This window comes from Bubalus bubalis, chromosome 21 (assembly GCF_019923935.1).
Source record: "Bubalus bubalis isolate 160015118507 breed Murrah chromosome 21, NDDB_SH_1, whole genome shotgun sequence".
Lineage (NCBI taxonomy): Eukaryota > Metazoa > Chordata > Mammalia > Artiodactyla > Bovidae > Bubalus > Bubalus bubalis.
Window position 1 is genome coordinate 12,115,970 of NC_059177.1, and position 13,706 is coordinate 12,129,675.

The 13,706-nt window shown below is 43.3% G+C and overlaps 1 protein-coding gene across 6 annotated transcripts in view; it reads right to left on the reverse strand.

The window, feature by feature from the left end:
* The window catches only part of SCN10A (sodium voltage-gated channel alpha subunit 10), a 55,839-nt gene that overhangs the window by 30,701 nt on the left and 11,432 nt on the right, over positions 1-13,706 (reverse strand). Inside the window, exons 1-3 of one of the 6 annotated variants that reach the window (XM_044933497.2) lie at positions 11,851-12,005; positions 11,210-11,448; positions 7,856-8,077 (exon numbers count right to left, since the gene is read on the reverse strand). In XM_044933497.2, the coding sequence (XP_044789432.2) occupies positions 7,856-8,077; positions 11,210-11,329 (342 nt within the window). In that variant the 5' untranslated portion in view covers positions 11,330-11,448; positions 11,851-12,005. Of the gene's footprint in view, positions 1-7,855; positions 8,078-11,209; positions 11,449-11,557; positions 12,006-13,706 lie in introns of those variants that run through there. The other 5 variants (XM_044933494.2, XM_044933495.2, XM_044933496.2 and 2 more) reach the window with 5 other exon arrangements.

A 13,706-nucleotide genomic window follows, 5' to 3' on the forward strand; every position in this document is an offset into this window, starting at 1 on the left:
AAGGCAAAGACCCAGAAAGTCTTCACTGTAAACCCAAATGTGCTAAGTCCCACAAGAGAGCAGAGTGCCATGCATAAAGATGTTTAAACATTAAAAAAATATATTTGTGTGGTTCTCTAATTTGTTAGAAAGAAATATGTGAGCTCAGCTTTCATGGGGTATTTATGGAGCACTTACTAAGAGCCTAGTAACTTCCCTAGTAGCTCAGGTGGTAAAGCTTCCGCCTGCAATGCAGGAGACCCGGGTTCGATCCCTGGGTCGGGAAGATCCCCTGGAGAAGGAAATGGCAACCCACTCCAGTATTCTTTCCTGGAGAATTCCACAGACCGAGGAGCCTGGCGGGATACAGTCCATGGAGTCACAAAGAGTCGGACATGACTGAGTGACTAACATACAATATTAAGAGCCAGGTTCTGGTTAAGGTGCTGGGAGGCTGTGCTGGACAGAGCAGCAGCAGTTTGATCACTCAACACAGCAATCAGCCTGGAGGGAGTGGGTTTAATCCCCTTATACAGGGAGTTCCATATCTATTTTTCTATGTGATGTGGGGGTGGGCAGTCTGTGTTTACCTTAGAGCAGTGGCTCAGCTGGTAAAGAATCTGCCTGAGACGTGGGAGACCTGGGTTCGATCCCCGGGTTGGGAAGATCCCCTTCAGAAGGAAAAGGCTACCCACTCCAGTCCATGGGGTTGCAAAAAGTCCAACACAAGTGAGAGACTTTTTCATTTTCACTTTCACTTTAGATTTAATCTGGAACTTCTATTAATGAAGATGCTTTTCTTTTGGAATAGAATGCAAAGTAAGTCTAACATCTGTCCTCTACTAAAGAAGTCACCATTTGGTGAGGAAATGGCCTTGAACTTGTGAAGAATATCAGAAGATAGAGCAATATGGAAGACTATATTGGGTCTCCCTTGGGTTCCCTTTTCCATCAAAAAGTTACTAAAAATGCTAGATAATAAAATCTTAAATGCATTGATCATCTGTCAATAAAGTAATTCTTTGATCAAAAATTAAATAATTATGTGAATTCAGAGATATAACTAGATTTCTGAAGTCAATTTTACCCAAAGGCATTTGTAAAACTGAGTGAATCTGAGCATAAGTTTTAATAGTCTCATGAGGCGTAGCAAGCAGGAAACATCCCAGTGCTGCCTAAGGTAGACAGTGTAACAGGAATTCTCCCATCATTAAGGAAAGGTCCCATAATAAATATCTCTCAAGAGAATGGCAAATTGAATGGCAAATTTTAGATAAAACTGAGAGAGGTTCCTGCCAGAGGCACTCACTGAAAGAAATTCTAAATGATGTACGTCAGGCAGAAAGTGATCCCAGAAGGAACGTATTATACGCAAGAGTGGAAAAAGAGCAAGGAAGTGCTAAGTATGAGAATGACTCTTAAACGCTGAATGGACACAACAGTAAAGTCTCATGGGGTAGGGCAGAGACTGGCTCTATGGCATTATTCACTTTTACTCCTCTCAGCCACAAAAGAATACTGTTTTCCAGCTTTACTTGCAAATAGTTGAGATCATATTATTGAGTTCCGGCTGATGGAATGGAGATAGAGACAGAAGTAATATGCACCACTTTCAGGCAGAGCCATAAAACACCATGCACTTTCTCTTCCTCTCCCATGGCCCCCATGGAGGCCACCCATTGAAGATGGGAGATACACACTGTCCTGGATCCTCGGGTCACTACTTGGAGCAGACACACAAGGAGAGTTTCCCAATCAGCATGGAATATGCTATAAACATAAACCTCTAAGGAAAGTTATGACCAACCTAGATAGCATATTCAAAAGCAGAGACATTACTTTGCCAACAAAGGTTCGTCTAGTCAAGGCTATGGTTTTTCCTGTGGTCATGTACAGATGTGAGAGTTGGACTGTGAAGAAGGCTGAGCGCCGAAGAATTGATGCTTTTGAACTGTGGAGAAGACTCTTGAGAGTCCCTTGGACTGCAAGGAGATCCAACCAGTCCATTCTGAAGGAGATCAGCCCTGGGATTTCTTTGGAAGGAATGATGCTAAAGCTGAAACTCCAGTACTTTGGCCACCTCATGCAAAGAGTTGACTCATTGGAAAAGACTCTGATGCTGGGAAGGATTTGGGGCAAGAGGAGAAGGGGACGACAGAGGATGAGATGGCTGGATGGCATCACTGACTCGATGGACGTGAGTCTGAGTGAACTCCGGGAGTTGGTGATGGACAGGGAGGCCTGGCTTGCTGTGATTCATGGGGTCGCAAAGAGTCGGACACGACTGAGCGACTGATCTGATCTGATATGATCTGATGCTAACTCACAGATTTAGAGACTATCACTCCAACTAGTTGTACTTCTCTTGATTAATGGAGAAATTTGTATGTTGAAGAGAACCATTTCAACAATATCAGATATGTGGCACGGGCTTAATGATCACATGATGGATAGCAAGGAAACTGACAGAAGGCTTGCAAAGTGTTCATTTGTGTTGCATGGGCAAAATGATTGCCTGTAATAATTTTGGGGTGGATCATGAGCTAGAAGCCCTAGGGGATGGGTCTGTTGAACAGAAACTTAGTATCAGTTGTAAGTGGCTACGTTTTAACCAACTTTCTTGTAACCAACTGTTAAGACATTATAAGGCAGACTTCCCTGGTAGTCCAGTAGTTAAGAATGTGCCTTGCAATGTGGGGGACACAGATTTGATCCCTGGTTGGGCAATTAAGATCCCACATGCCAGACATAGAGAAGAGACTTGTGGACACAGTGGGCGAAGGTGGGGGTGGGACAAATTGAGAGAGTAGCATTGAAACATACACATTGCTGCTGCTAAGTCGCTTCAGTCGTGTCCGACTCTGTGTGACCCCATAGACGGCAGCCCACCAGGCTCCCCCATCCCTGAGATTCTCCAGGCAAGAACACTGGAGTGGGTTGCCATTTCCTTCTCCAATGCATGAAAGTGAAAAGTGAAAGTGAAGTCACTCAGTCGTGTCCGACTCTTAGCAACCCCATGGACTACAGCCCACCAGGCTCCTCCGTCCATGGGATTTTCCAGGCAAGAGTACTGGAGTGGGGTGCCATTGCCTTCTCCGAACATACACATGACCATATGTAAAATAGATAGCCAGTGGAAATTCACTGTATGATGCAGGGAGCTCAACCCAGAGCTCTGTGACAATCTAGAAGGTTAGTATGGGGTGGGAGGGGAGGGAGGTTCAAGAGGGAGTGGACATATATGCACCTATGATTGATTCATGTTGTATGTCAGAAATCAACAGAACATTGGAAAGCAATTATCTCCCAATTAAAAATAAAAATTTTAAAAAGCCCCACCTGCTACGGAGCAACCAAGCCCACAGGCCACAACTACTGAAGCCCGTGCACTCTGAGCCACAGCTGGAGAGTTTGTGTATAAGTCTGTGCACATCGACAAAAGATTCCACATGACACAGGGAAGATCCTGCATGCCATAACTAAGATGAACACAGCCTAAGTTAACTAATTGATTAAAAAGACTTTATAAGAAATAAATGCGGTCTGGGAATATTTGGCTCATTGATAATAAATAAAAGGAAATAGAATCCAGAAGTTTAATGTATAACTGAGTCACTTTGCTGTATGGCAGAAAGTGACATAAGATTGCCAACCAACTATACTTCAATTTAAAAAAAAAAAGAACCCAGCAGTTTAGAGTCTTGAAGGTTTAGGGAAGTACACTGTTCTAGACCTCAAAGAGTAAGCAATGAGATTAAGTCTTTATGTGCTCAAGACCAGTTAAAGGTTTCGGTGAAATGAAGCACATCTTAGCAAAGATCATATTAATGGTGTAGCCACCCTTTGAGGCAGAGAGGTGTGGGGACAAGAAAGCAGAGAAACAGAGCAGAACTGAGAACTTTGCCGAAGAAAGCGCTCTGAGTGTATGACATACAGAGAGGTCTGAATTCATCTAAGTTTTGAAGAAATTGTATTCCAAAAGAAATCATGAGGCCTGCCTGATAAAGCCTTTGACTGTGTAAGTTGGTCGCATTTCCACGAGGAGGAGGCAAGCTATGAAGGTTGTCCAGGCCTTCTTCATACATGGCACAGTCCCTTCTAGGAGGAGTCCCACTGAGAGCTGACTGAATTGCGTAAGACCCCAACTTGAGTGAGGGATATACTTTTATTGGGCTAAGCTACTGAATTTTTGGGTATTGCTTGCACAAGTCTTGAATAATTTATAATTGATTAAGTCATACAGCTTTAAAAAAACAAGATAAAATTAAAATGCTTAATAAAATAGGAAGCTGGGAAGGGGGAACTGGAATAAAAGTTGTCCTGGAAAGTAAAGATCTTAGCTAACTTCTGACTTTGATTAAGTTAACAATACCTGCTCTCATTTCTAAGGTAACCACTCAAAGAATAGAAACAGAGTATTTCCAAACCAATAAAAGAGAAAAATGGAACAAGGCAAAACAAACAGTTCAAAATAAATCAAGAAGAGAGACAGAACAAAAATGCTAGAACAGAGGAAGCAAATAGAAAACCCAGAATATAATGATAGACACATATCCAAATATATCAGTATTCACCATAAAATAAGCAGGATAAATGCTTTGGTTAGAAGACAAAAAGTAGATTGTCAGAACTGAATAAGAATTTAAAATCTGTCTACCATTTATAACAGGCATATAAAAACCTTAAAGATATACAAAGGCTGGAAGTAAAAGGATGGATAAAGATATATCAGGCAAATTCTAAACTAGAAGAAAACAGAGTTGCTTCTAAAAGTGAAGTCGCTCAGTCGTGTCTGACTCTTTGCAGCCCCATGGACGGTAGCCTACCAGGCTCCGTGATCCATGGGATTTCCCAGTCAAGAATACTGGAGTGGGCTGCCATTTCCTTCTCCAGGGGATCTTCCCAACCCAGGGATCGAACCTGGGTCTCCTGCGTTGCAGACAGACGCTTTACCGTCTGAGCCAGTTGCTTAATTAATATCAAACAGAAAGCATTTCTAGGGATAAAGAAGGTCCATTCTCTTGGATAAACATTTTACTCTACTGGGAAGATATAATAACTTAAAATATGTATGCATTTAAGAACATAGCCTTAAGGCAGAACCATAAGGAGAAACATACCATGCTGTAATCACAGTGGGAGATATTTTTACACATGACCATCTCAGTAATTGCTACAACAAGCAGACAAAAATAAGCAAGGATATAGAATATCTGGACCATATAATGAACTTTCTCTACCCAGTGGATATATATGCAGAATACTGCACCCTACAACTGCAGAAGACACTCTTTTCAAGCACATAAGGAATATTTTCACTGTACTGAGCCAAAAGGAGATTATTAATAAATTTCAAAGCATTGAAATCATACCGTGTATGTTCTCTGAGCATAATACAATCAAGCTGGAACTCCATGGCATAAAGAATTACCACATACATTCAGAATTAAGAACCATGCTTCTAATTAACCTTTGAATCACAGAATAAATCAAATTTGAAATTAGGTAATATTTAAAATAAAAAATATGGAAAATTCTACCTATTAAAGCAGTTCTTAGATGGAAATTGAAGTTTTCAATGAATAGATTGGAAAAGAAAAAAGGTTAAAAATTCTGTCTTAAGAAGTTAGAAAAAATAAAATATGTAGAACAGAGGATGCAATTATGCAGGATTAATTGAAATAGAAAACATCAATGAAGTAGAGAGGATCAACAAGATGAAAGTTGCTTCTTTGAAAAGACTAATAAAATTGATGATCTTTGGCAAGACTAATAAAGATAAGAGAAAGCACAAATCACTATTTTTTAAAAAAGAAAAAGATAGCAAATACACACGATATGGAACATTAAAAGATAACAGCATAGCATATACAACTTTATGTCAATAAACTTGAAAATTCAGATAAGAAGGGGAAAGTTTTAGAAAAAGCATAACTTACCAAAACCAATTGGAGAAACAGAAAATCTGACTAGTTTCACAGACATTAAGAAAATTAAATCAGTAATGGAAAATCTTGACCTCCAGATGGTTTCATTATTGAATTCTACTATACATATAAGAAGCAAATAATTCCAATCTTACCCAAAGATTGGGTGTAGAGAGAGAGGAATATTCCTCACCTCTTTTTATGGAGATTAGGATAACCTTGATATCCTAATCTTTATTTTTATGGAGATTAGGATAACCCTGAAGCTCCAGTACTTTGGCTACATGATGTGAAGAGCCAACTCATTAGAAAAGATCCTGATGCTGGGAAAGATTAAAAGCAGGAGAAGGGGATGAGATGGTTGGATGGCATCACTGACTCAATGGACATGAGTTTGAGCAAGCTCTGGGAGATGGTGAAGGACACAGAAGCCTGGCATGCTGCGGTCCATGGGGTCACAGAGTCGGACACACTGAGTGACTGAACAACAAGGATAACCTTGATAACCTGGATACTAAAATCTAGCAAGGACAATGAAAGTAAAGAAAATTACAGGCCAAATATTACTCATCAATATTGATGCAAATTAAAAAAAATTATTAGTGACCTGAATTTTCCAATGTATATATAAAAAAATATCAGGATCAAGTTGGGTTTGTCCCAGGAATGCAAGGCTGATTTAACATTAGAAAATCAATTAGTATAATTCCCCACTTCAACAGATTAGTGAAAATCATGTGATTATCTTAATCATGCAGAACAACTGTCTGATAAAATTAAACATCCAGTCATGATTAATATTCTTAACAAAAGAGAGCCCCCTAAACTGATAAAAAGAAAAATCTGCCACAAATATCAGACATGCTGAAATACTGAAAGCATTTTCTTTGAGATCAGGAAAACAGCAAGAATGTCTGCTATGAACACTTCTTTTCAATAGTGTACTGGATGTCCTAACCAGCACAGTAATGTAATAAAAAGAACCAAATGGCATAAAGATTAGAAAAGAAACAAAGCTCATCATTTGCATATGATATGATTGTGTTAACAAATTTAAAAGACTGCATAGATAAATCATGAGACTTAATAAGAGAGCTATCTGATACAAAAATATTAAATAGCAAAATGTTAGCAAAAAAAAAAAAAACTGGAAAAGAACATTTAAAAAGAGATTTCACTTGAAATAGCATAATGAAGTAGGGAATATCTAGGAATATATCTAACCAAAAATATGCAGGAAGTCCCTCATGGAGAAATTATAAAACTATTGAAAGGCTAAAATAAATGGATTGTGTGCCATTTTCATGGATCAAAAGATTACATAACATAAAGGTTACATTTTTTTCCCCAAACTGATGTAGGTATTATTACAATCCCAACAGAAAAAAAAACAACAACAATTTTGTGTGTGTGGTGTGTAACTCGGCAAGTTGATTCTAAAATGAGTATGAAGTACAGGGGCCATGGTAGCCTTTTTTTGAGATGGGGTGGGGGGGGGACTTGAGTTAGGCAGCCTGGCTTCGAAATGCACATCTGAGGCTCACTCAGCAGTGGGGAGACTGGGTCAGCACTTAACCAGTCTGTCTCAGTTTGCCTCATCTCTGTGGGGATAGTAAAAGCAACTCTGTCCGGGTGATGTAAGCCTAAAATGAGGCGAGTTATGTCGAGGCTTTAGCTTTGTGCTTCATGTATTGCCAGGGCTCAGGAAACAGTAGCTGCTGTGATTATCATCTACTGTATTTGATAAGAGAACGGGGTGCTGAGCATTCCCTTCTTGGGGCAGATGAGGGGGCCCAGGAGAGGGAAGGCTCGGCCCCACTCTGGGAAGTGGAAAGCACCAAGTCTCCCAGGAGCCGCACCCCACATCCTCCCACAGGGACGGAAGAGGAAGAGGAAGCCGGCAGGTGGGGTCCCCAAAGGACAGAGTCTGTTTCCAGCAGAGCGCCTGCCTGGATGTCAGGGCGGGGGTTCCGCAAATCGCCGGAAGAGCACGTTACCAGGCGGAAGGTCCGCAGCACCGTCAGGCTCCCCTTCCGGGCCGCGCCCAGCTCTATCAGGCTCACGGTGACAATGATGCAGTCAAACATGTTCCACTTCTTCTGGAAGTAATAGTAGGGGTCCAAGGCTATGATTTTGAAGACCATTTCAGCAGTAAAAAACACGGTAAACACCTGCAGATAGAAACAGGGATTCATCTCAGCGGGGTCTGAGAGGTTGTGGCCAATGACAAACAGGGCAGGGGAGAAATGTCTTGTTGATAGAGTGGCAAATCCCTTTACTTCATTTTTATTCACTTTCTGTATCATCTGCAGACTCCTAAAGGATGAGGGATGGGAACACTCAGTGAGGCAGCATAGAGCAATCCGTGGACCAGTGCTCAGGTAATATGCATTAGGGTTTCCAGGCTTCAGTGTTGGACACAGAGTAAGTGGATAATCATTAGGACAATAATTATCATATAATTATGTAAATAAGAAGTCAATCTGGTTCAGTTGTTTAAAAGCAGGGATTGTGGGGCAACACAGGCCCAGATAAAAACACCAACTCAGCCATTCCTAGCTTGTATGAGCTTGGACAAGGAATGCATCTTCTATACTTCATTTTCCCCATCTGTATGATGGGCTTTGGGCTTCCCTGGTGGCTCACTGGTAAAGAATCCGCCTGTCAATGCAGGAGACCTGGGTTCGATCCCTGGGTTGGGAAGATCCCCTGGAGAAGGGAATGGCAAACCACTCCAGTGTTCTTGCCTGGGAAATCCCATGGACAGAGGAGCCTGGCGGGCTACGGTCCACCGGGTCACCAAGAGTCAGAGAGGACTGAGCGACTGAGCAACAACACTGTGATGGGCTTAAGTGAGATAATGCATATGCAGTTCTTAGCAAAGTTCCCAGCAGATAGCTCGTCATTAATCAATAATAGCTATTAGCAGAAACAATAATGATACATTGTCTCTAAGATTCTTTCAGCTCTAAGTATCTTTAATGGTCTTAGGCAGGACAGAATTGTGATGTTGAAAGAGGTTAGGGCCAGGCTCAGGTCACGCAACAACCAGCAGGGAAAGGAGGAGACAGGTAAGGAAGAAACCGGAGACCAGGGCCAGGAGTTTTCTTTCATTTGCTCTCATCAGAGCTTCTTGCCAGCCTGGCAAACAGAGGCAGCTACATCTCTTCTACAGAGAAGGAAATGACTGAGAGTTTAAGGGACTTTCCTGATGCCATAAGACTACACCTGTGAGATGCAAAGAGCACCCATGAGTGTCCTTTGTAGGCAGTCGGTGTGGTGTGGTGTGGTGTGTTGGAGGGTGAGGTCCTGTGCCCTAGAGAGACCTTGGTCGCCTCTGGCTCCACTCTCACCATCTGTGTTACCTTGGCAAGATACTTAACCTCCCTGGGTCTTAATGCTCTCTTTTGGGCTGTGAGATGGTGATAATCTCATGGCCCTGTTGCAACGCTGAGATGACATTTATAAAGCACCTGACTTATAATAAACAGCACACGGTGCCTGCCTTTCTTTTTGAAAAACGACTCTGGACTCTGTCACAGCAGTAAAGGCCTTTGGTCTTTCCTGCCTTAACTTCTCCAACTGTAAAATCAGATGTGAGCTCAGAGATCTCTTCCATAGGACCCTTGGGGTCTATGATGACTCTTGGCAATAAGCTCTCCCTTCTCTTTCCCTTTCCCCTTTTCAGATCAACTTTAAATAGAATATGTCTCCTTAGCCTGCATGCTGAGGCTTCCCAGGTAGTTCAGCTGGAGAATTTGCCTGCAACACAGGAGACCCCAGTTCTGTTCCTGGGTTGGGAACATGCCCTGGGGAAGGGCATGGCAACTCACTCCAGTATTCTAGCCTGGTGGGCTACAGTCCATGGGGCTGCAAAGAGTTGGACATGATGGAGCAACTGAGCGTAGCCTAGCACAGCACAGGGCAGCACAGTGCAGCAGCCTGCTTGCTCCTGAAACGCAAGGCACAGCTGGCTCCCAGAACTGACCAGCCTCCTTTTTATATCCGTGAATTCTGGGGAGAGGAGAGATTTCTAGAGAAGTCACATTTCCTCTGGGACACCTCCATCTACCTGTCTGCAGCCTGCAAGGAGCTAGAAGAGCTGTACGGTCCTGGTGGACCTAGTCAGCCACCGAGTGGAGTGGACACTGTGGGGGACATGGAGGCAGGACCCCGACCTCTCAGCTTCCGCTTTCCTTGTGTGCATGTGTGTGGCCCTTTGCTCTGGTGCAATTCTCATATACTCACATACACACACGTACACTCACATGCACAATCGCTCCCTCACACACACACACACACACACACACACACACACAAGCAGTCCTGTAAAGGGGATTAACACTCAAGAGTTGAGAAGTGTGAGCTTCAGAGCCAGTTGGCCTGGGTTCAAATCTTGATGCTACCACTTGCTCACCTCTAGGACCTTGGGCAAATTATTTAACCTCCCGCACCTCGGTTCTTCCATCTGTGAAAGGGCATAATAATAGCACCTACTATATCGGGTTTTTTTCTGAAAATAAAATGAGATAACCCATGAGAAGCATCTGAGGTTATGTGGAGTCTGAAGTAGGTGGTCAAATAAAGTTGGCTATTATTACTGTGGGGACACGGGCTGATACTTGAGTCTGATACTTTACTCAGCATGTAGGGAAATCTGGTACGGATTTTATCTTGTTAAAAGGAAATAATACTAAAAAGTTACGGAGGAAAATTTAAAGGAGAGTCCTGTCTAAACCAGATTAAAAAAAAGTTTGGACGCCCTGACGCTTACATGATGGCAGCAACCACAGTCCCAGGTCCCCGCCCTCTCTTTATTTTTCCCTCCCTCCCGGCCCCTTTTGGCTCTTAAAGGACAGAACTGAAAAACAGCAGCCACTGTGTTTTGCAGTCACAAAAGCCATAGAGTTGGAAGGAAATTTGCAAGTCCGTAGGCTGCCTCTAGATGGGAAAGTGGCATTTATCGTCATTTCAAGGTAGAGGCAGCTGCAATCCCGAGAATTCAGCGGGGTGGGGGTGGGGTTTCCTAAGTTCTGTAAAGGGGGGAGGGGGAGCTGCTGCCCCTCAGTCAGGGCTCTCGCAGTCCACCTCCCTGGACTGTTTATCTGAAAGCAATTCCCACCAGCGTAGCCTGGTCCTCCAGACTTGACTTTCTGTGCTCAGTGTCTACACATCTCCCACACTGTTCCCTTGCTCTCAGCCAGCTAGATCAACACTCCATGGACTGAGGGCATGCCACCACCCTACCCAGAGCCGCCCCAGCCCTGACAGCGTGGGCAGCGGCTGCCAGGGCACTCACTCACAATGTTGCCAATCTGGAGCATGGCTTCGAAGGCGGGGCTCATGCCATAGTGCTCCATGGCCATGAAGACGGTGTTCACCACGATGCACAGGGTGATGGTGAGCTCTGCAAAGGGGTCCATCACAATTGCGAAGAGAAGCGTCTTGAGCTTCACCCATGTGGGGCAGCAATCCCAGATAAGATACTTCTGAGCCAAGCTGGTCAAGCAGGGTGGGCACCTCTGTTTAGACTCCTCCAGTTCTGCATCACAGGTGTGGTCAGTGATAACTATCAGCCAGGCTTGGACTCAGAACCCCACACCATGGCCAGCCCCCAGACCTTGTAATTACTAATAACTACCACCTCCCACCTCCACTTCAGCGCTCACCCTCTTTCGCTCTGATTGCCGTTTCCTGTAGTCTAGCAAGTGCACCCCAACCTCTGTCCCCATTTGGTCCTTCAAACCATGGACTGTACACTTTTTAACTGCTTTGCTTCATAGAGGTCATGTCTTTGCTTCTCAACTTACCCAGATCAGATTTCATGTCTATCCCTCCTTATACTCCCTTGCAACTCTGACTTCCCTTGCCAGCTCCTCCTCCATCGTACTTTCCTGGCAAAACCCCAACTCTGAACAAACCCAACATGCAGACAACTCTGTACCTGCACCCAACCTACTAAACTGGGTTAGAAAAAAACAACAAAACTATGTTGACTGCTCCCAGCTTGTCACCGCCCAGAATCCTGCCGTGTTTCTCCATTTCAGTCCTTCAGTCTTCCAGACCTGCATTTCTCACTACCTCCCCTCTCCTCCAACTTCTCCCTCCTCCTCTCTAATTCTCACTCTCTGCTGATGAGTAATTATTAAATAGTTATCTATGAGGAAAGATAACATGAGAGTGCATACACACCGTTGTTACTGGAAAAGGTACACATTTTTCAAAACACAAACACAGGTAGGCAAAAAATGTGACTTAAGGGTTTTTTTCCCCTGTAACTGAATTCAATTTATGCATCAAGTCCCCAACTAGGGGACTTAATTTTGGTTAATTCAAAGTCTGTTACTACTCATTATCTAATGTTGTGTCTGAGTTCTGGGGATCTCAAGGTTGGCGGAGGGTTGAGCTGGTCCTTAGTCATTGCCAAGTGTATTTCACATGAGTCATCAATGTTCCCATCTGGTAGCTGGTGGGAGAGCCACGGAAATGGCTACTCCCTGTTTAACTCTCACTCATCTCCTTCTGTAGCCTTAAGTGGGAACAAAGGGATCATCCAAATACTCTCCTGTAATGCCAGGGCCACACGGCAACCTGTGAGGTTGCCTCATGCCCTCTCTATGCAGATATGTTTTTGGCCCATTCTACCCTACAGATATGCTGTGCCAGGTATGCAAGTCTCTCTCTAAGACTTGCTACCTCTGGGTTCACCTAGAAAGTAAGGCACTGATCGGCTCCGTTTTCAAGTCCCTCAGATTTTTTTCTTTCTTTCTTTTTTGGGTGTCTATTGTCCACCATGTCCTCCCCTGCAGTGAGAATTCAGCCCAGGACTGGGTGGAGAGCCAGGGCCCCTTCTCAGGGACACACCAACATCCAAGCTCCCTTCTCCCTCCTCCAGCATAGGACATTTTAAAATTGTCCAGAGGGGATAAATAACTGGATATGACTAAGGCCATGCTTTCCACACCCTGAGGCAAAACAAAGGCTGGATAAGAAGACAGGTCTTATACTCAGGGCAAGAAAGATACGGCCATGCTCTTTGGGAACTCAAGTGCCAGGTAGCCACTCTCTTCCTCCATCTCTTGGTTTGCTGTCAGCAATTAGAACTTGGATCCATCCTTGGGGAGACTGAGTGGATTCCTACCTGATTGATGGAACCCTGAATTAATAAGGATTTAGTAAACTTAACAATTAATTTACTGAAATTGCCTTCTAACACTCAGCATGAGCCTGAGACAGAAATTAGGTTATAAGATGTAAAAGTTACAGCCATGAAATATACTGGAACAATTTTTCCATGTTTGAAAACTCAAGACTGTTAAATTTATTGCAAACCTGAGTGGTAGCTTGAAATTCTCCAGTGCATGTTAGATCACTTTTTTCCCCCACACTGCATGGTATGTGGAAATTCCCCAACCAAAAATTGAACCCATGCCCCTCCTTCCCATGCAGTGGCAGTATGGAGTCTCAACCACTGGACCACCAGGGAAGTTCTGCATCACTTTAAAAAATTTACTTTGTGAATACATATGAAGCAGATAAAGAACAATATTGCATAGGAACCTGGAATGTTAGATTCATAAATCAAGGTAAATTGGACGTGGTCAAATAGGAGATGACAAGATTGAACATCAGCATCTTAGCAATCAGTGAACTAAAATGGATGGGAATGGGAGAATTTAATTCAGATGACCATTCTATCTACTACTGTGGGCAAGAATCCCTTAGAAGAAATGGAGCAGCCCTCATTGTCAACAAAAGAGTCCAAAACACAGTACTTGGGTGTCACCCCAAAAAAGACAG